This window comes from Vicugna pacos, chromosome 2, assembly GCF_048564905.1.
Source record: "Vicugna pacos chromosome 2, VicPac4, whole genome shotgun sequence".
NCBI classification, from domain to species: domain Eukaryota; kingdom Metazoa; phylum Chordata; class Mammalia; order Artiodactyla; family Camelidae; genus Vicugna; species Vicugna pacos.
In genome coordinates, this window is record NC_132988.1 from 44,564,988 (window position 1) to 44,584,816 (window position 19,829).

General features: G+C 38.4%; 1 protein-coding gene across 2 annotated transcripts in view; it reads left to right on the forward strand.

The window, feature by feature from the left end:
* Positions 1-6,878: 6,878 nt before the first annotated feature.
* The window catches only part of COL25A1 (collagen type XXV alpha 1 chain), a 409,478-nt gene continuing 396,527 nt past the window's right edge, over positions 6,879-19,829 (forward strand). The window contains exons 1-3 of one of the 2 annotated variants that reach the window (XM_072972767.1): positions 6,879-7,355; positions 7,450-7,802; positions 8,859-8,928. In XM_072972767.1, coding sequence (XP_072828868.1) covers positions 7,506-7,802; positions 8,859-8,928 — 367 coding nt within the window. In that variant the 5' untranslated portion in view covers positions 6,879-7,355; positions 7,450-7,505. Of the gene's footprint in view, positions 7,803-8,858; positions 8,929-19,829 lie in introns of both variants that reach the window. The other variant, XM_072972769.1, reaches the window with a different exon arrangement.

Consider the following 19,829-nt stretch of genomic DNA (forward strand, 5'->3'; position numbering starts at 1 on the left):
TTCTACAGAGGGTTTGCATATGCTCAGATTTACAGATAGTGCCAATTTTCCAAGGTACTTATGTAAATTTACTTTTCAACCAGCAGTGTGAGAGTTCCAGTTGTTCCGCATTTATTAGATTTGTTATTTTCTGTCTCTTTCATTTTGCCATGGTAGGTGAATAGTTATATAATGTGGTGGTTTCAATATGAATTTTTCTGATTATTTGAGGCTGAGCTCCATTTTAAAATGTTTATTGGCTATTTTAAGTTTTCTTCTTGTAGTAATGCTTATTCAAGCTTTTGCTCACTTTTCTATTGAGTTGTCTGGATTTTTCTTAGGAAATATATCTATATATTTAGGAGTTCTTATATATTCTAGATTGTAAGATTTTTTTCAGTTCTATAGTTTGCAAATATCTTTCCCATTAAGTGGCTTGTCCTTTCACTCATGTTAAGATTTGTTTTCTTTTTTTTTTTAAAGAAACTAATATTCTTAATTTAATGTATCCCAATTTATCAATCATTTCCTCTATGGCCAGAGCCTTATGTGTCTTATTTAAAAAACCCTGCCTTAATCTAAGGTCATGAAGATATTCTCCTATATTATCTTCTAAATGCTGTATGTTACTATGTTTTATACTTAGGTTTATAAGCCATCTCCTTTTAATTTTATGAAGAAAGGATTCAATTTTATTTTTTTCTTTGTGAATATACAATTGTCCCAGCATAACTGATTTAAAAGCTCATCTTTTCCTCACTGCTTTTTTTTTTTTTTGGTGGGGAGGGGAGGTAATTATGTTTATTTATTTATTTTTAATTGAGGTACTGGGGATTGAACCCAGGACCTCGTGCATGCTAGGCACACACTCTACCACTGAGCTATACCTTCCCCCAACTCACTGCTCTTTAATGTCATTTCTTTCCCATATTAATGCCTATGGGTGGGTTTGTTTCTGGTCTATTTATTCTGTTTCTTTGGTTTAATTTCTGTCCCTAGAGCAATACCAAATTGTGTTGATTGCTATATCTTCATAATATATTTTGGTATCTGATAGACACCTCCTTTTGTTCTTTCTCATGGAAAGTATCCTAGCCATCTCTAAGTGAAAACAGTCATTACTTATGGTTTTTACAATATAAAAAATAAAAAACTTGCATATGAAGATTCACATAAGCTTCATTTATATAGTAAAAAACTGGAAACAATTCAAATGTCCACAAACATGTCAATACATGAACAAATTGTATACAATGGAGTATTACTCTACAATAAAAAAACAAAATAGCATTATGTAAACACTATGGATAAATCTCAAAAACATTACGTTGAACAAAGGAAGCCAGATACATAAGAATACATACCCTATTCTTCTATTTATATGGAGTTTCAGAACAGGCAAAACTATTTTAAAATGACATAAAACACATCAGTGGGTGCCTGGGGTAAGGATGATTCTTCAAATCATTCATAGCTGAAAGGTTGCCCTCATGCTGTTCTGTTCTTACACACCAGATTAGGACTAAAGTCATAACTAGGATATACAGGTGTCCCATGGTATAAGAATGTACATTTTCTTGCCCTTCTATGTCTATGGATCAGAAGATTTTAAAGTAATAATAATAATAGCACCAGTAAAATCTAAAATTTATATTGCATCTAACATCTACCAGGCATTGTAAAGCTTTACATATCTCATCCCATTTATTGACTGCAAAAGACTTTCTGGGTAAGAATTATTATCTTTGTTTTATAGATGAGAAAACTGAGGCACAGAAAAGTTAAATAATTTACCAAAGCCACACAGCTATAAAATAGCAGAGCTGGATTATGAACCCAGACAGTCTGGTCTTGGAGTACTTGTAACCATGATCTGAATCAATGTTACAAACATGTTCTGTCTACTTAGCACTATAAAAAAAAGTTGATTTGGAGAGTTCAATGAAATGTTGCTTCTTAGACTTAGCAATATAATTGGCAAATTTGGGGAGAAATCTCTTAAATGAGGTTATAACCCAATTAATAATCTAAGGTTTAAGAAAAAATTCACCTCCTCCCTCCCTTCAAACAAAACAACACAACAAACAAACAAACATAAAACTGACTCTGCAGAGAGGAATGGGGTTTGGAAGACGTGTATTATCCAGATTATTGAATTCATACAGTTATAAGCCCCTTGCTTAACCAGGCTTGTGTAAATGAGATCATTTCTTGATCTGCCTGAAAGGGAATTTTTCAGCCTGTCACTAAGAGCCAAATTCTTCTTTTCTGCTCTTCTCCTTCTGAAGGTATTTCTAATTTGTTTGTGATTTATTGAAATTTGCCTGGCTCTGGGACAGCTGCATCTTTTAAGTTCACTTTACTGCTTACTCCATTCTATTTGGGAAACTTTGTCTTCTTAAAAGATGTCTCCCTGGGAGCACATTCTCACCTGAAGTTTATGAAATAGCATGCTCAAATACTCAATATGGCACACAATTTATTCTACCATTTTCTTCATTAAGATACCGAGAGGACATAGTTGGTGGCTGTGAGTGTACACAAATGGCCACAAATTCCCCTCATACATTTGCTTCTGTTTGATAACTCTGAGGGTGAACTTTGGTTAAAATTGTGGTTTTATGAAACTAACCTCAAAAATTAATGGTGCTAAAAGATATTTTCTAACCAAACAAATACTTTTCTGTCATGTAATTAATATCTAACAGCAGTATAACATGATTATCCCAGCTACTTATTTTGGTCAGAGGATCTTTCTAAATGCACATAAGACATCAAAATTTCAAGTGTGTGTTAGTTTACCTCTATATCCTCTGTTGATAAGACTCTTAGAGGCTTATAGGTGTGGATTATGCCTTTAAAAAAAAATAACACTTTCAGCTACTTGAAAAGTTCTTTCTTCTATCTTCTTCATTTTTTCTCTTTATTCTGTTTTTCTCCCAGTCATGTTCTTTCTCACTTTAACTTTTGCCATGTCTCTGTCAGAAGTCTCTGTTGATTTCTTTTTTTGGGGGTTGGGGGGGAACCTGGAGACTGGGGACAGGAGTTCTAGCCGTAACGCTGAGTCCTGAGTCAAGATCCTGGCTAGGCTAGTACTAGTAGGAGAAGATGAGAGTGACTGGACAGCTTGACTTAGTTTAATGTTTTTCAGTTGCACCAATGGGAGGCATCAAGGAAACAGAACATATTTTATTCAGTTCTATATACCTCAATAGAAGGTATACTAACTTTACATGACATGGGAGAAGGCATATCTCCCCAGTTCTTTCCCAGTGGGCATGTCAGTAAAGTAGGAATGCGTAAACATTTGAGAAACAGGGATTGTTATTACAGGGTCTGCTTGAGTTTCAGGGCATTATGGGGGTTACAATACCACTCGTGATGCCGTAGCAGATGAAGACTTGTGACTCTGATTCCATTCATTTTCAGTGCTGTTGTAACAGATTACCACAAACTGAGTGAGTAAAACAGCACAAACTTATTAGTCATAGTTCTGATGGTTAGAAGACCTAAAATCAAAGAATGGGCAAAGCTGCATTCCTTCTGGTGGCTCTAGGGGAGCATTTGTTCCTTGACTTTTTAAGCTTCGAGAGACTGCCCATATTCTTTGGCTTCCATCTTTAAAACTAGTATTCCCATCACTCTGACCTCTGCTTCTGTCATCATCTCCTCTTACTCTAAAATCCTGCTTTCCTCTTATAAGGATCCTTGTGGTTACATTGGGCCCTCCTCATCTCAAGATCCTTAATCACATCTGCAAATCCACCTTGTCAAGTAAGGTAACATTCCCCATTACTAGTTTTGAGGACTAGAACGTGGACATCTTTGGGAGTCCATTAGTCCTGCAATCACATACCTTTCTACAACCAGCTGCTTGCCTTTTACTGCTATTGAGATCATTGATTTCATCCAACTGACAAAATGGAGTCAGCTAGACTCTACCATATTTAGTGCTATTTTCACTTTTTTGAATCCTTCTTCACATAGGAACCAAAACAACAACTGTGCTCTGATGAATCTACAGAATACCATGGGTTCAAATGCCCAGAGCCTTCTTGATCCTCACATTCTCTGTGCTTAATGCAAAGACTCTACTGGGATTTGAGAGCCTAGCACTAATGACTAGTACATTTCTAGGGTATTGTGCCCACCAAAGAAATAAAGTAAAAACTAATCCTCTGGATAAAGATCCCAAATCCACAAAATTCCAATTCTATCTACTAAGAGCTGGCATTCCTGAGCGCCTGCAAGAGTTGTTAATGTACCTTCTCACGGCCAATTTCCACAAATATGATATAAGAAAATGGTATCATCCAAATTAAATGTGTTGGAGGAGGGTATAGCTCAGTGATAGAGTGTGTGCTAAGCATGCACAAGGTCCTGAGTTCAACACCCAGTACCTCCATTAAAAATAAACAAATAAATAAGTAAACCTAATTACTTCCCCCAAAATTTTTAAAAAAATTAACAAAACCCCAAATTAAATGTGTGACCTACTGTTCAGCATCAATCAGCATAGAAAACGGTCTTTATACTGAAATTTAAGAAAGTGGTGCCTTACCCCAAAGAAGAGTTCTTCATACTTTTTCTTTCCAGACTTTCATTAGAGGAACTGGTGTGGAGAGTGTGAGGGAAAAGGTGAGAAAGGAGGAAGGTGAGATGACAGACCCCAAGTGGTGACTTGTAGGAAACAATTTCTACCCTCAGGACAATAGAAAGTTATTGAAGGAATTTATGTAGATGGGGAGAGGAGGGCATGGGAGAAGTTGAAGGTTATTACTGGGCATTTTGGCTTGGGAATGCTGGCTGGATGGCAACTCCATTTACTGAAATGGAAAATAAAGAAGGAAGAGCAGAGTTTGGATATAAGATGTGGGGCAAGTTGGAACTGCTTATAGGATATCCGAGTGGAACAGCTATATGGCTTAGGAGAGGGGTTTAGGCTTGCAATATGGGCTTATGACTCATCAGTGTAAGGACAGTAATTGACAGCACTACTGGAGAGAGTGTATGGAGTTAGAAGAGAAGATGTCATAAGATAGAGTCCTGAGGAGCACCAACATTTAAAGGATAGGCCGAGGAAAAGCCTGCAAAGGAAACTAAGAAATGTTTAGAGAGATAATTAGAAAATCAGAAAGTGTTGACATATTGCAAAATTTGTACCCGCTCTGGTGCTATTATTGGAAATACATTTAATTACAATTGAATGTGACTTGAAAATTGTTTCTTTATATATATATGCTAATTACTTACTTGCATCACAGGGTTATGAGGTTCCAATGAAAAAATGCACTTGAAAATATTTTTTCAAGTGTTACCCTTGTGATCTCAGATTTTAATGTTCCTCAAAATCTTTAGGAGGATGTGTTAAAATACAGATTGCTGTGTATCTGAGTCAGTAGATGTTGGATGGGGCCTAGAATTAGAATTTTGCATGAGTTCTCAGATGATGCCAAGTTGCCCATCTGGGACCTGTCTTTGTGAACTGTGTAATGCAAATATAAGGGATTAGGCTTTTGATTTTATTAAAATAATCACCATTTTCCTCCGATCTGTGTCTATTTCATCCCCTAATTTTTTCAAACTTGTGTCCTCTAAGAGATGTTGAAACATTTTTACTCTGCTCCATACCTAGTAATATCCGTTTATGTTTATGAAAGATCAGTTTAGTGTAGTATTTTGTTGATTGTTTATATTAATGAGCAACAACTTGAGGTTAGCTTGATTAAGGAGAGGAAAAATAGATGATATTTCTTGTGGGGAGAAGGAGATAAGGACTTCTTTGGATTAAGAGGTGAGATTTTTTTTTTTCTTCAAAGTCAGTTAGATGTAGAATGTTACTTTTTACGTACTTTCAAAAATCCCATTAGGGAACTTGTAATTTGATCCTGGGGGAGAAACATGAGGAGAGTCAGGTAAGAGGAAAAATTGACCTCATTCTTCAGTCCTTTCCGAAATCCCGAGAAATGTGTGTACCTCAACACTCCCTTCTTCAGTCCCACAAAACAGGGAATCAGGAAAATGCATTAGCACCCTAGTACAGACTAGGAACACAGAGCGGGGAGGAGACTCAGCCCCGTCAGACAGAAGGAAACCGGGGGAGGGGAGAGCAAACTTCCCCCAGTCGGAGACTGCAGCGCGGCCGTGGGAAGAGAAGGGAAGTGGGGAGACGTACCTCAGGCGTCAGCCAGACATTTGGCATCTGGGCATGTGGGAAGGTGAGGGAGGAGGGGAAAGGGCTACACCAGAGCAAGATGGCAAGAGCTCCCGCCGCTAGAGTGAAGACCTGGAGCGCTAGAGCTTTCTGCTCCCTCTCTTCCCTCCTGGAGGCCATTTCTCCATATTTCACTGGGATATAGAGGGGCCGCTGGGCCGAGTCAGAACTAGCCAGCGTTGCCGCCACCCCACGGCAGACCCCGCTTCGGCCCCTGGCCCAGGCGGGAGAAGTGGCCTTAGGGGACGCTGAAGTTACTCCGTGGAGGGGGGAGGGGTCGCCAAGCTCCTTTCCAATCGCAGTGGCCGCTCCAGCTATTCGCATATATTATGCTAATAAAAGCCCTCCGGCTCAGCTCCCACCCAAGCTCCCCGCCCCTCGGGGGGTCTCCCAGGCCCGGCCCGCGGGCTGGGCGAAGGTGAATATATTATGCTAATGAGGCGGGCCTCTGCCGGGGCTTCGGAAGGGGGGCGCACTGCGGCGGGAGCGCGGGCTGGAGGCCGGGCGCTGGGAGAGGGTCGGGGGAGGGACACCGCGCTCCGAGCGCGCGCGCACTCACACACTCTCTCTCTCTCACACACACACACACACACACACACACACACACACACACACACTCACACACGAGCATCTCGAAGGGTATTTAAGGCTCGCACACGCGAGGCTGCGGAGATACATCGGGCAGCCGCGGCTTCGGTTTCGCGACTCGCATTTTCTGCTTGGGTGTTTCGTTTTCCTCTGTCCTCTCCCCCTCGGCCACCCCTTTTGCACTGCGCTCTGGCGGTCTCTCTCAGCATTTTTGCCGGGAACTGCAGCCAGGTGGGAAACACAGGTCGGTGTGCGAAAAAACACCGAATAGGCAGAAATAAGGCAGGCTGACAGAGGCGCAACAGGTCCGGTGCTCTGTGGAGAGGGCGAGCGGCGGCCCCTCACAGCCCCTCGACCGCTGTCCCTTGGACCCCGCGCCGCCGCTCTGGGGACCTCTGAAGAGGTGTGCGTCCTCTGAGGGGCCAGGAGGAACACCCGGGAGGGTTTCATTCCGATTTTTACCTTGCTGCCATCAGTCCCCGGACTGAGGGTCTTTTTCACTCGCAGCTGGGAAGGGGAAAAGAAAGCGGAGGATGGTCCACGTCTGCCGGTCTCGGCGCTGAGGAAAGCGGCGGTCAGTCTCCGCGCCCCGGCTCCCACTCTCCCAACTAGTTGTGCAGCCACTTGGACTGAACTTTGGAGGAATCGTCTTTTTTCTTTCTTTTAAGATTATTGGAGGTGGTAGAGGGTAGGAGGCAAAGCCCAGACAGCCGACCCCGCCACGATGCTGGTGAAGAAGCACGCAGGGAAAGAAGGGGGGCGGGAGCCGAGCTCCAAGGACCCGAGCGCATCCCCTCAGCGTTGTGCCGGGACGGTGCCCTCTTGCGCGGCCCTGGCAGCCCTCCTGTCAGTGGTGGCCGTAATGTCTTGTCTGTACCTGGGGGTGAAAACCAACCACCTCCAGGCGAGGATCGCAGCTCTCGAATCCGCCAAGGGGGACCCTTCCATCCGTCTGCTGCCTGATTGCCTGGATCAGCTCAAAGCTGTGGTGCAAGAGAAAGTGGAGCGACTTCTGGCTCAGGTGTGAAAGCTTGGGGTATTTTGCAGGTGGATAACATCTTGTACAGGCGTGATTCTGTGTACATGATCAGCCTCTACCTTACTGTATGCATACTTGGTATGGCTGTGTGTACATATATGTGCTAGGCCATCTGTGCTCACTGTAGCATGTATTTGTATATGCACATCCTTTGATATCACCCTTTCTGTCTCTGTCATCTTCCCTTACTTTTCTTAATGTTTGCATGATAAACACATATGGAGGCCTAAAAGGGGGAAGGGTGGCCAGAATGTCAGGGTGGTGGTTTACCTCTTTTTAGCTTCTGGAATCATGTGTGAGTTTTTTCCAGTGTTGTGGAGTATATTCCTTGCAGAGATAACATCTGTTATATCCTTCATTGGGTGTAAGAAGGTTAGAGCCATAGGTGTTATCAACAGACAAATGGTAATCACTTTTAAAAGTGAAATAACTTTGCAATGATTTCAGATGAATTATTTCGCACACTGAATGTTTTCATTCAACGTTTAAAAAGAAAAAAACCCAATAGCTTCAATTTTTGTAAAGGATACAGTGGCAGGGGTATTTGTGAATGCAGAGCCATTGGAGTTGAGAGTTGAAAAGAATCTATGTTATGTTCATCAAAACCAGGGGTGCTTTAGACTACAGTTGGGGGGTTTTCTGGAACTTGCCCTTCGAATGGAGAAGCTATTTGGCAGTAGTTGCATGATAAGCCGTTGACCTTTATGTATAAAATATTGGTTGTTTTAAAACCTATAGCTTACCTAGATCTGCAATATGTTCATGCTGTTTTTTTGCATTGACTGCATATGCTTGAGCTGAGACAGAGAGTGGTGGTAGTTGAAGAATGGAGAAAGATGTCCAGCAGTCTTGATATCATGTCAATGGTCATTTTCTTTTTTTAGGGCTTGGGTACTGTTACCTTTTGACTAAAGTCCAAGTACATATGTAAACGTTAGTTATGTAGGCTGGTAAATCAAGCATATGGCCAGAGAGTCCCTAAAGAATCCATTTCTCTAATGCTACTGATGATTGTTAATATCTCTTCTTTTCCTACAGAAATCCTATGAACATATGGCTAAAATAAGAATTGCAAGAGAAGCACCTTCAGAGTGCAACTGCCCAGCAGGTAAAATGGAACTTACTTAACAAGGTTTCCTCCATAGCAGAGCATTTTGAAACAAAGGTCCTGTGTCTGTCAAGTCTGCCTGTAATAATAGTAAAGAAAGAATGCAGACCCAACTTACTTTAATAAAACCAACATGTCTGAGTAAAAGAATGGCAAATAAAGTCCCAAATATTATTTTAAGAAGCATACCAAGGTCTGTTAAGGGAAAGCAAAGAAGATAGAGATAATCAGCAAAGAAAATACAGGCAAGGTGTTGTCTAAAGACAACGTTCTTAGATTCATAGATTGAAAATTATTCTTCAATTTTATTCAATTTTAATGTGTATGGTGAAAAAGACTGCAGAACATGTTAGTTTCTGAATTGCTTAGTGGTTGCATTAGTGCAGGTTTCTATTTGTTGTTTTTGACATACGATTGTGTTAGTAAGCCACCTTCACTTCTTCAAGTGCTTTTATTTTTTATCAGAAAGGTTCTCTCTCCTATTCTGTAGCTAAAGATGCGGATTGAAAGGAAATTAGTTCTTTATGTTAAGCTTCTCATTACAAACTATTGCATTCTCGATGACTTCTCAGAAAAGGCTCATATATATATATATATATATATTTTTTTTTTACCATTTTTCTATGTAGCTTGAGGGAACTATATGATGACAGCATACTAGTAGAAGCATGGGTAAGAGAGACATCAATGAATAAAAACCCCTGGGTAACCATGAAATCTTCCTTCACAGACCTCTGAGGCTTGGTAGTTGGTCATCTACGGGCCTCAAATTTAGAATATGGAATAGAAAATGGAATATGTCCATTGGAAAGTGTCTAGTGGATTCAACTAATAGGTCATGAAAAACTCCAATGAGTCTTGAGATTGTTGTTTCAGATAAATGTTGTTAATGTGTTTATGAACATTTTGGTTTCTTTTATTATCATGTATAGAAAAGTAAGTGTCTTACTTTTTTTTTCATGTTCAAGAACGTGATATTTAGATACTTATACTGCATGGAAAGACTAATTCCTTTGTTTATTTATTTTCACATTCTGAGTTTTTTTTTTTCCTCATGATAATTTGTTTTGACACAGCTAAACTAGGCACCATGTTTAGAAATTTCAAATGTCAGCTCCTGGTTGTACATCATAAAAATTTTACTATTTATGTTCTGTTACATTGATGACCATAATGGAACAGTATTTTTTTTTTTCTTAATGAAGCCTTTTCAGTTGAGAACACATATCCATTAGGTAACAGGAAGACAGAGTTAATGTTTGAAATTATAGGTTTCATTCTTAGTTGTTTTAGGTTGGGAAAGACCTCAGAAGTCAGAAATTTAAGGAAGGCACTTTTCCAGTGTGGGAATTAACTCACAACAACCTCATCAGCCTGCAGGGATTATTTAAATTCCCAAGACAGTTGGTACAGGACTTCACTGATCATACCACTTAGAATCCAGCGTTTTCTGTATGCAATACTCTTGCCAGCTGTGTGAAAAATAACTAGGGCTAATTAATAGGATTCTTAGTGAACTTGATAAAGAGTAGAAAAGTGACAGCCATGGCACTGAGTTCTGTTTTTTGGGGGATGTAACTGCTTTATGATGTTTGATGTAAGCTGGCTGGTGAGGTCTAATTTGTAATCTGTAGGAAAGTCTTTACATTTGGAGCTCACTTCATGTTAAATCTTCCAAAATATCTTCCATTTTCTTCTTAATATATTAATTTAATAATAAATGTTGATTTCACCTTAATAACAAATAAATAAATAAATGGTGATTTCCTCGGTTTTTTTGTTGGCTCTGGCTAATGGCTGCTTTACTTTCTTGCCACCACTAGAGCTCCACATTACACCAGTTTTCACCAGGTTACTCTAGAGGTAAACTTTTGAAGGTGCACATTCCAACACACAGAATCAAACAGGTTTCTTGCTGACAGATCTCTAGCATAGAAACACTCTATTCTGCTTGTGGAATAATTAGACAATATCAGAATTAAGGCATCATGTTGAAAATAGTATCCTGGGGAAAACCAGCTATTTTGAATTGCGGTCGGTGAGGTATTGTTTTAGGGAATGAATGGGCTGGCCAAGAGGATTAGAAAGGAGATATAGCACTTCCCACCTGGTTTAGGTTTCACCCTGGTTCGCAATGACTAAGAGTTGTCACCCAGACATCTGTTTGTAGGGCAGAGTGAGACAAGTTTGTTACCTCAGCCCAGTTCCTGTGGACAGATGCCCACCCCTTGAAGTTGACACTCTTGTTGACAGTCTCCGTCACAGAGCCAAGGACTGATAGCAAAGGCCGAATGCTGTGTTGTTTGTGTTCACTTTAATTGCTTTTGATAGAACTCAGTCCCAGTGAGGTTTATCCAGGTAGGCTACAAGGAAATCATAGAACTGAAAGTTTTTTTTTAAACACTAGAAAGAACTTTTGTGGGAGAGGTATAAGGAAGGCTATTATTGAATGGTTTTTCATTATAAGGGAAGTATTCTCTCGTTTAATCTTCACAACAACCCTGAGAGTTAAGTATTAATAATCTCATTTTACAGATAGAGAAGCTGGACTCAGAGAAGGTGACTAACTTAACATAGTAAAGACAAGGTCAGATTCATTTCCACATCTGTCAGAATCAAAAGCCCGAAGTCTGAGGAGGAATAGAGAGTGAGTATAGGTTTTGGAGCTGGACAGTTCTGGACTGAAATCCTGGGTCTGATACTAAATAACTGTGTGACCTTGGTTGCACTATTAAACATCTCTGGATTCCAGTTTCCTCATCTGCAAAAACATGGCTAATGCTACCTTCCTCATCATAGGTTGATACTTTACCTAACATCTGGCATAGTAATGGCTATTAATTGGGTAATAGCAGTTACTATTCTTTTTAATATCTTATGTGTTACTTAACGTCAATCTGGTCCATGGGGACACATGATATAGGTGGGAAAACTGAGACTCGGAGATGCATAACTTGCTCAAAGCTCCATGGCTAGTTGATAGTAGGCTCTGGACTAGAATGCTGTGCTTAATTAAACAACTATATCTGTAGAACATTCATGCAGATAATCAAGGAAGTCAGTATCTCTTGGTGCTACATCAATGAAGATGGGTTCTTTACAGATATTTGTATTAGTCTACTAAATTATTTTTACCAAAATTGTAGGAAGAACTTTTGACCTTGTAGGTAAAGCTTAATCGAAGTAGATAGAACCTATACTAAAAGAGTATAAAGGGATAAAGAATGTCTTTACAGTTTTGATACCAGATGTTTTCGAAAAGAAGTACTTTAGTTGTCTGACTCATTTTCACACTTATTTTTAACAGCTTTCTTAAAGTATATTTTATAATATTTAAATCTATGATTTAAAGAGTGAAAAAAAATGGAGCTGGGCAACCATCACTACAATTTTAGATCACATCATCATTCCCCCAAATTCACATTTACTTCTTTCGTGTGTTCAGGAGAAGCTCTATTTTTTTAATATTTGCTTTAAAGAAACCTCAAAATAAAATTAAAAAAACCCCCATACAAATTAGAGTTCTATTTAGCAGAATATTTGACTTAGCAGTAGCTGAACTGTGGAAATCCAGCCGGCATCTGTGGCTTGGCCTCTCTAAAGCTTGTCTTTTGTAGGAAAGAATAAATTGGTTCTTTCCTATGGCTGTAGAATTCCATTTTGGGTTCTGTTCCTGGAGTCCTACATAAAGTACATACAAAGCAGGCATATTTATGGGAAGGTTTCTATGATCCAGCTGATAAGGAACACTGGGAACCAGGCAGCCAACCAAAAGATGTTTAGATCATAGAGTTTTCTGTACCTTACTCATGAGTAGTGTTGCCTGCCCAGGGTGTGAAATATAAGAACCTCTGTGGTGTAAGGGACAGAGAATGTGAATGGGCAATAAAGAATCTGTAGTTCCAGTTATGATGACCAATAGTGGGCATTCTTCCATGACAGCATTTCTGGAGGAGCAATCAGGATCGGCTAATAGGACTGCTTTAATGATAGACCCTGTTACATTCAGATAAAGAACTTTTCCTGATCAAGGGCTTGCTTTAGTGTCATTGGAGTGATAGACTATAGATCTGTGAATCAGTTCAACAAAAAATCCTGAAGATATTATGTCTGACAAATGAGTGAAATTTGGGGGAGTCCCAAAGAATGTATTTAAGCTATTCTTAAATCTTATTTTTGAATAAGGTATATTGATTTTCTCTTACAACAAATAGAATTTTGGTAAAAATAGGGCAAAAAAAAAAAAAAAAGAATCCAGAGTTCTAATCCTGGCTTTGCCATTAACAATCTTGGGGAAATCATTTCCAAGAATGACTTTTACAGACTCTATTTTCATATCCCTAATATAGGAGTGTTGGGTTAGAGTGATTTTGAAGGGCATTTGTCAGTTCTCCAGGTATGAAGAGCCTATTGTGTGCTAAATATCTAGATATGGGGAAAATGCTGATGAATAAGGCAGACTTGGCATCTGCCCTCTTGGTGCTTACATTTCAATAAGGATGACAGACATTTTAAAATGACATGAATTTACAGGCATGACAAATACAACCGAGAAAAAGTATAGTATGCTTTGGAGTGCATGACCAAAGCTTCTTCCATACTGTAAATATTATGGATTTTTTTTTCTTTATTTGGTAGAGGGCAAGGGGGAAAGAAATTCATAGTAGGAGAAAATCATTAACATGAGAAAATCTGGCTTCTGATAACATATGAAAGCTCTAGCCATGGATAAAAGCTGATCTGCAGAGCCTCACCTGGCTTTTGGTTTTCCAAGAATTTATGGCCAAATGAAGGTACACTGATACTTGGTTTGCGTACACTGATACCCAACTGAAATAAAAAGTGGCTCTAATATATGAAAGATTGTGTAGATAGGATGGTGACCTGTTTTTCTACATTACTCCTGCAAACAGTGAGGTTCAGGTTGAATAAGAGTTGAAGCTTCCTGCATGGTGGGACTGAACAGTTCCACCAGACTTGGTCCTCAGCCTTCACAGATGATGATGAAAGTAGCACATCTAGTCATCTGCTCAGAGAGCTTAATTAGAGATAAAAAAGACATACTGTATAATTTCTGAGGTCCTTCCACACCCTCCAAGTCTCTGATAGTGATTATATACAAAGTAAGGTCAAATGTAGGCAAGTAGAACTATGTCTGATTCATAAATATGAATGACACAGCCTCTGGTAACTGGTTTTGTGGCATCTTCTCAGTTGATGGTGGGAATAAATTTTAACTGTAGCTTTAAGGTTGTGTACCCTTTCCAATTATATGAGAAGACCTTTAAATTACCTTGCTAACATGAATTTGCTTTATCATATAAAACTTGTATTTCCTACTAACATGGTTTTTCAATTACACTGTACATTTTTCCTACCCAATGAATGGAAAGAGTGCATAAAGTAAGGACATAATAATGTATAGATTTTCAATTATGTAAGGTAAAGAATTGTCAGAAACGGGTTGCAAAAAGAAAGCAAAATAAAATGCCGTGTTATTTAAATGAGAATACAGGCAGTCCCCTCCTCTTGTAAAGCCAGACAATACAGTGTGGCATCTGAGCGCCTCAAAGCCTTCATGTTAAATGGTTTCGTTCCTACTGAGTACAGCAGTTTGGGTGTAACACCTTTAGTTGGTTCAGTAGTGACAACTGTCAAAATGCCCTGTCACCCAAAGGACCGGGGACAAATTACCTCTTGAAGCAGTGTTCTTGTATCTTAGCTTCTCTTCTGTATCTCTTGTCTGAAAATTACTAAGACGCAAATCCTTGAAGTACTCTTTTCTCTTTCTTACCTTAGTAATTCTGTTTTTTCTGAGCTGGGAATTATTTAAGAGAAGGGCATAAATTCTGCATAGGGATTAATTTTTTCTAGCTCATTTGAAGGATGTATAGATGCAAGTAGCCTCTCAGGGCCTTAGTAACCTATTGTGCTTCTGATTGGTTTGTAACTGTGCAAAATCAACTACATAGCATATTAAAAATAGTATTTGAATGTCAAAATTAGGTCTAGGAGTGGAGAAGGGCATCCTCCCATCAACAAGATTAGGTAATTGACAACTTGTAGGGAAACATGCCAGAATCAGGACTGTCTTACAGTTCAGGGGGGCACTGTGTGCTGCAGGGGGAACCTCATGAGGTTCTCATCAAATAATATCAATCTATGTTGTCTTGAGTGGAAATCATCCAAAACCTATTATGAAAAAGCATTTTTATACCATCCTTCCACTTTCTAAATACCACTTGGTGGTTTGTTGGAAGCTGAGGATGTGAAAACAATGTATGAGTCAGTCTGGGCTGCAGGCAATAGCCCAGTAAGTGACCGCTAAACATAGAAGCATCTCCACCCTCCCTGGTTTGCCAGTACGGGTGAAGTTCCATGCCGTGGTTTAATGCACCATGATATTTAACAGTTTTTTTTGGAATTTGTGTTAAAAATGACTGTGACACACCCGCATACTGAATTCTTAGACATGCATAGTTACTGTTTCATTGGGGATGTGTTCAGCAACCTTATAATTAAAATATATTTTACAATCAACTTTTAAAAAGGAGGAGATGCAGGAGAGTGGGAAGCAGAAGTAAGTGGAGTTCACTTAAAAATTAAAATTGAGCACTTTTCATTGGCATCATATATTCCTTCACATGACTGTTCTGTGTCGTTTAAATGATAGGATTCCTTGAAGAAATGCCACCAGATGGCAGACATCTTCCCTTTGTGACCACAAGGAGGAGGAACTGAGCTGAATGGTGGGACTTCTTCTGTTCTGTCTGCTCCTCCTCAATTGAATTCCTAGACAACTTCTATCTTTTGACTTCTGTTTGCTATGGAAAAGTTTAAATGAGGGAGCAAGAAATTTCTTCCATCTATATTTGAAGACTAGAATATGCTATCAGCTTTAAGATATTTAAAATAGTTTAATAAATTTCACATTTGTATTAGTCAAAAGTGCAGTTATTTAGTGGATAAATTCACATATATAAACTTGAGGCTGGTATTCCAATAACTAGAAGAAATTAACTAAAAGTAATTGAATTTACCAGTTGGGGATTTTGTGCTTATATTTTGAAATTTCTCAAAATCAAGAATCATTTGGCATCATTATCATGCTTTTGACATGATTTCATCTGGAGTCTCCATTTCAACTTCAGTCACCACATAATTTCATAGTTGGAATGCATTCTTATTTTTTCTCATACTGTGTTCCTTAGTCTAATTGGATAGTCTGAATTGTCAGGAATGCCAAAAACTGTTCACTTGGATATTCATAATTTAGAACTTTAGGCTTCTGGATTATGTACATAAAATTTTTATTCTTATATTTTAAATGTCATCAGCAGATATTTTAAAAAGGTTCTCACATTTAGGCTAAGTGGCTGAGTAAATTTGATGAATTGTACCCAGCTCTAGCTTGTATATTATGGTAATATTAGGAGTCAGAATATGTCTAACTAGAAGTAGACTTGTTTTTGACAAAAGTAAAATTTATTTATTTTGAGTTCACATGTAAGGAAAGTGAAAAAGGGGAGGAAAAGCCATTCACATCCTGTAATCTCTTGGAATAATACCTCTTTACCATCATATTTAGCAAGCTTGGTAGCTTTTAGAGTTTCTATTATAGTATAAGTCTGGACAATTGTTAGAGAGTCAGAGGAATTCTCCATTATAGCTCTGTCTCCAGCATCCTCTTTTGCTCTTGTAGTAGCTAATGGGAGAGAAAAACCTTATAGGAATCTCCTTCCATAGGAGTCTCTATTACAGGGTCAGAAAAGTGGTATTATTTTTGATCCTTAAAATGCTAGAACTAAATACACATGGAAAATTGACCCAGTTCTTTCTCAACATTCCTGTATCTTAGCTCAATTTGGGCAGTTATTAAAGGTAAGTGGTTTATATTATCTTTCTAGGAATTATGAAACTCCGATTTGCCTCAGGGGTTCCAGAATCCAGCTGGCATTTTTAAGATGTACATGATATGATCATAAGATAAAAACATTTCCATAAACCATGCATGAAAACCAACCTTTTGACTTTAAAGTCAGGCTAGAAATGCTGGCAAATTTTAGGCCCTTGCCAGCAAATTCTGGAATACTAAAAATCATTTTTTACTGAAAAAATTAGGGCTCAAGGTCAGAGCCAATGAAATTTGAATGAACACAAGCTAATAGCTGCCTTTCTGAGAATGGTTATCAATCTGGTTGGGCGTCAAGTGAGTTAAGTATGTTAAGGATCAGGTGGCCCTCGTGGGCAGATCCTGATACTAGCTGCTAAGAGGTCTCACAGAGTAATGGCACTTCATTTCCTGAGGGAGTGGGTTGGGAGTCCATTTCTACCAACTTCGTTTGTGAGCTCCACGTCCGGGGTTCTGGTTTGTATCTGTGTATCTCTAGGGCTTGTGGTAGAGTTCTCTATAGAAAGTTAGCTATAAAGGTTCATAATGATCATAATGAAGATCTGTCAACTTGACTTGGCTGAGAATTTTTATTGTGGTTTATCTCTTTACATACACTAATATCCTTATCCCCATGGCTTTTAAAACATTTTCTCTGAGGACTTTGTGAGCCAAAACATATTAAAGCTAATACAGATCTTAGCGATCAAGTGGTTCAAGGGTTTTCCAACGTTTCTCAAAGAGGCTCAACCTTTAGAAAAAAATGAAATCTTATGAGAAAAGTCATTATATGAAACTGGTTACAAAGTTAGCTACACACACAATGATTGACCTCGGAGGTCAGAGAGGCAGAGGCCAAAGCCCTACATGTTCTTTCTTTCTGCTGCTCACCCCACTCCCCCATGATGGCCCCTGAGGTATCTCTGAAGAACTTCAGGACTCCATAGGAAACTGTTATAAAATTACTGAAAGTTCAGTCCCCAGTGTGATTCCATTTCCTCTGTCTTTAGAGATACTGTATGCTTGCCAATACAGAACTCATCTCCAAAATTCTGGAACTAGAAACATTACAAGGAATGGTGGAAGCAAAATTATTTATTAAAATGAATGGAATCCGGAAATGACTGCTGATAGTATTGTTCTTTAATGAGTTGTAATAGTCCAGCAAAGGAGATATAATAGAAGTAGTGCTGGAAAGCTGGAAAAGTGCACTGTGTAACTGAGCATGGTACTGTGCATCAGGAAATCAGCATCTCACTTCATCCTTTTTTTTAAAGTTAACTTATTTTTAAAGCTTCCAAGTCACAATATTGCTCTTGTTTTTTATGATAGTTTTTGTGTTTTTTTTTCAAATTTCTTTGTATTTTTACTTAGCCTTTAATTTTAGATACTAATGTGGGGCTTTCTCACTAAGTTACAGCAGTCCATTGCCTTTTTATATATTTATTTAAAGCAATCGATTTTTAAACTAATAGTTAATACTTGGTTTGTGAAGTAGTATACAAAAAATAACTATTCCCAAATTATGCTATTCATATAGAAAATTTATAATATGAGAAAGTTGTTATTAAAGATACTTCTAAGATCTTTGAGACTTTCTTATTGATCTGATTCTTATTTCTGTTAAACTGATGATGTTTATCTATTGAAATTTAAATTGACAGTACAATGTGAATTTATGAATTGTGCACGTGTGTTTAAATAATAGTAGGAAAAATCTTCAGGAACTAACAACACTTTAGCTAATATTGAAGGGATATATGTAGTACCTTTCAGAGTGAAACTGGAAATCTGGGTACAGTCATACTGTCAGAAGTACTGCAAAAGGAAGCTTGGAAAGACAATACTCTTCCTCCCACTGGAATGAACGTCCACTGTCAACAGCGATGCTGTTTACTGTATAGTTGTAGACAGTAGTTTGGCCAAGTGCAGCACCTGCCTTGACTGTCTTATTGGGCAGATAATAGAATGACAACTGTACAAGTTACTGAGTTTTGACAAGCAGTTAATTTCTTCCTTAATACACAGTCTTAAACTATGGATTTCCAGGAAGTCTGGAAGAATAAAATGATTTTTCTTTTTAAAATTACTTTAGTTACTTTGCCTTTTGAGGGAAGACAATTATTAGTAAAGCAGCAAAGCTAGATTGTACATATACTAAAGGCTGGAAAGATCATATATGCCAGCCAAAGCTATTGTAAGCTGCAAAAAAGAGGTTTAACCGAACCAACTGTATCCCCTAAATTTACTGTCAGAACGCTACAGACTGACGACTGCCCAGGAGTTTAAGCAGCGAGCTTGATGGCGTGGCTTAGTACTACTATACATGTTATGCATCTGGAAGTTTTTCATAAAAGAAGAACTCCAACATTAAGAAATTACATCTGTAAAGAAACCAGGGCTTTATGTTCTTGTATATAGTTTCTTTCTGTACATTGTTAAACACTGAATTTCAGCTACTTCTGAGAATACTTTCATGAATATTGCTTTGGTTCTGCAACCAAGTTCTGTATGAGGCCTCCTATGTGTTGGTGGCAAAATTTATGTTACCATTTTTGGAATATTAAAAAGAAAGTTATTTTTATGGCAAAAAGTATCCTTGAATTGAGAGATCTGAAGTATACTTTCTATTTTCTGTGTATGAGCCCCTGACACATTAGACTCAGAATGTATTTTATTCTTTTAAGCTTTCATCTGTTTGAGCAGAAAACCTTTGCTTTCAGCCTCAATCCTCAAAAAAGGAATTCCAGATAGAGGAATTTTGTAATCAGTAACATTTATCCCCGAGATATGTGTATGATACATCATTTTTCTTATTTGCAAATTTTTTAAGTCTCCACTTTAGTTTAACTGTGTCATATGCCACCAATTTTTTTTGACATTTTTTATTGATTTATAATCATTTTACAATGTTGTGTCAAATTCCAGTGTTCAGCACAATTTTTCAGTCATTCATGGACATATACACACTCATTGTCACATTTTTTTCTCTGTGATTTATCATAACATT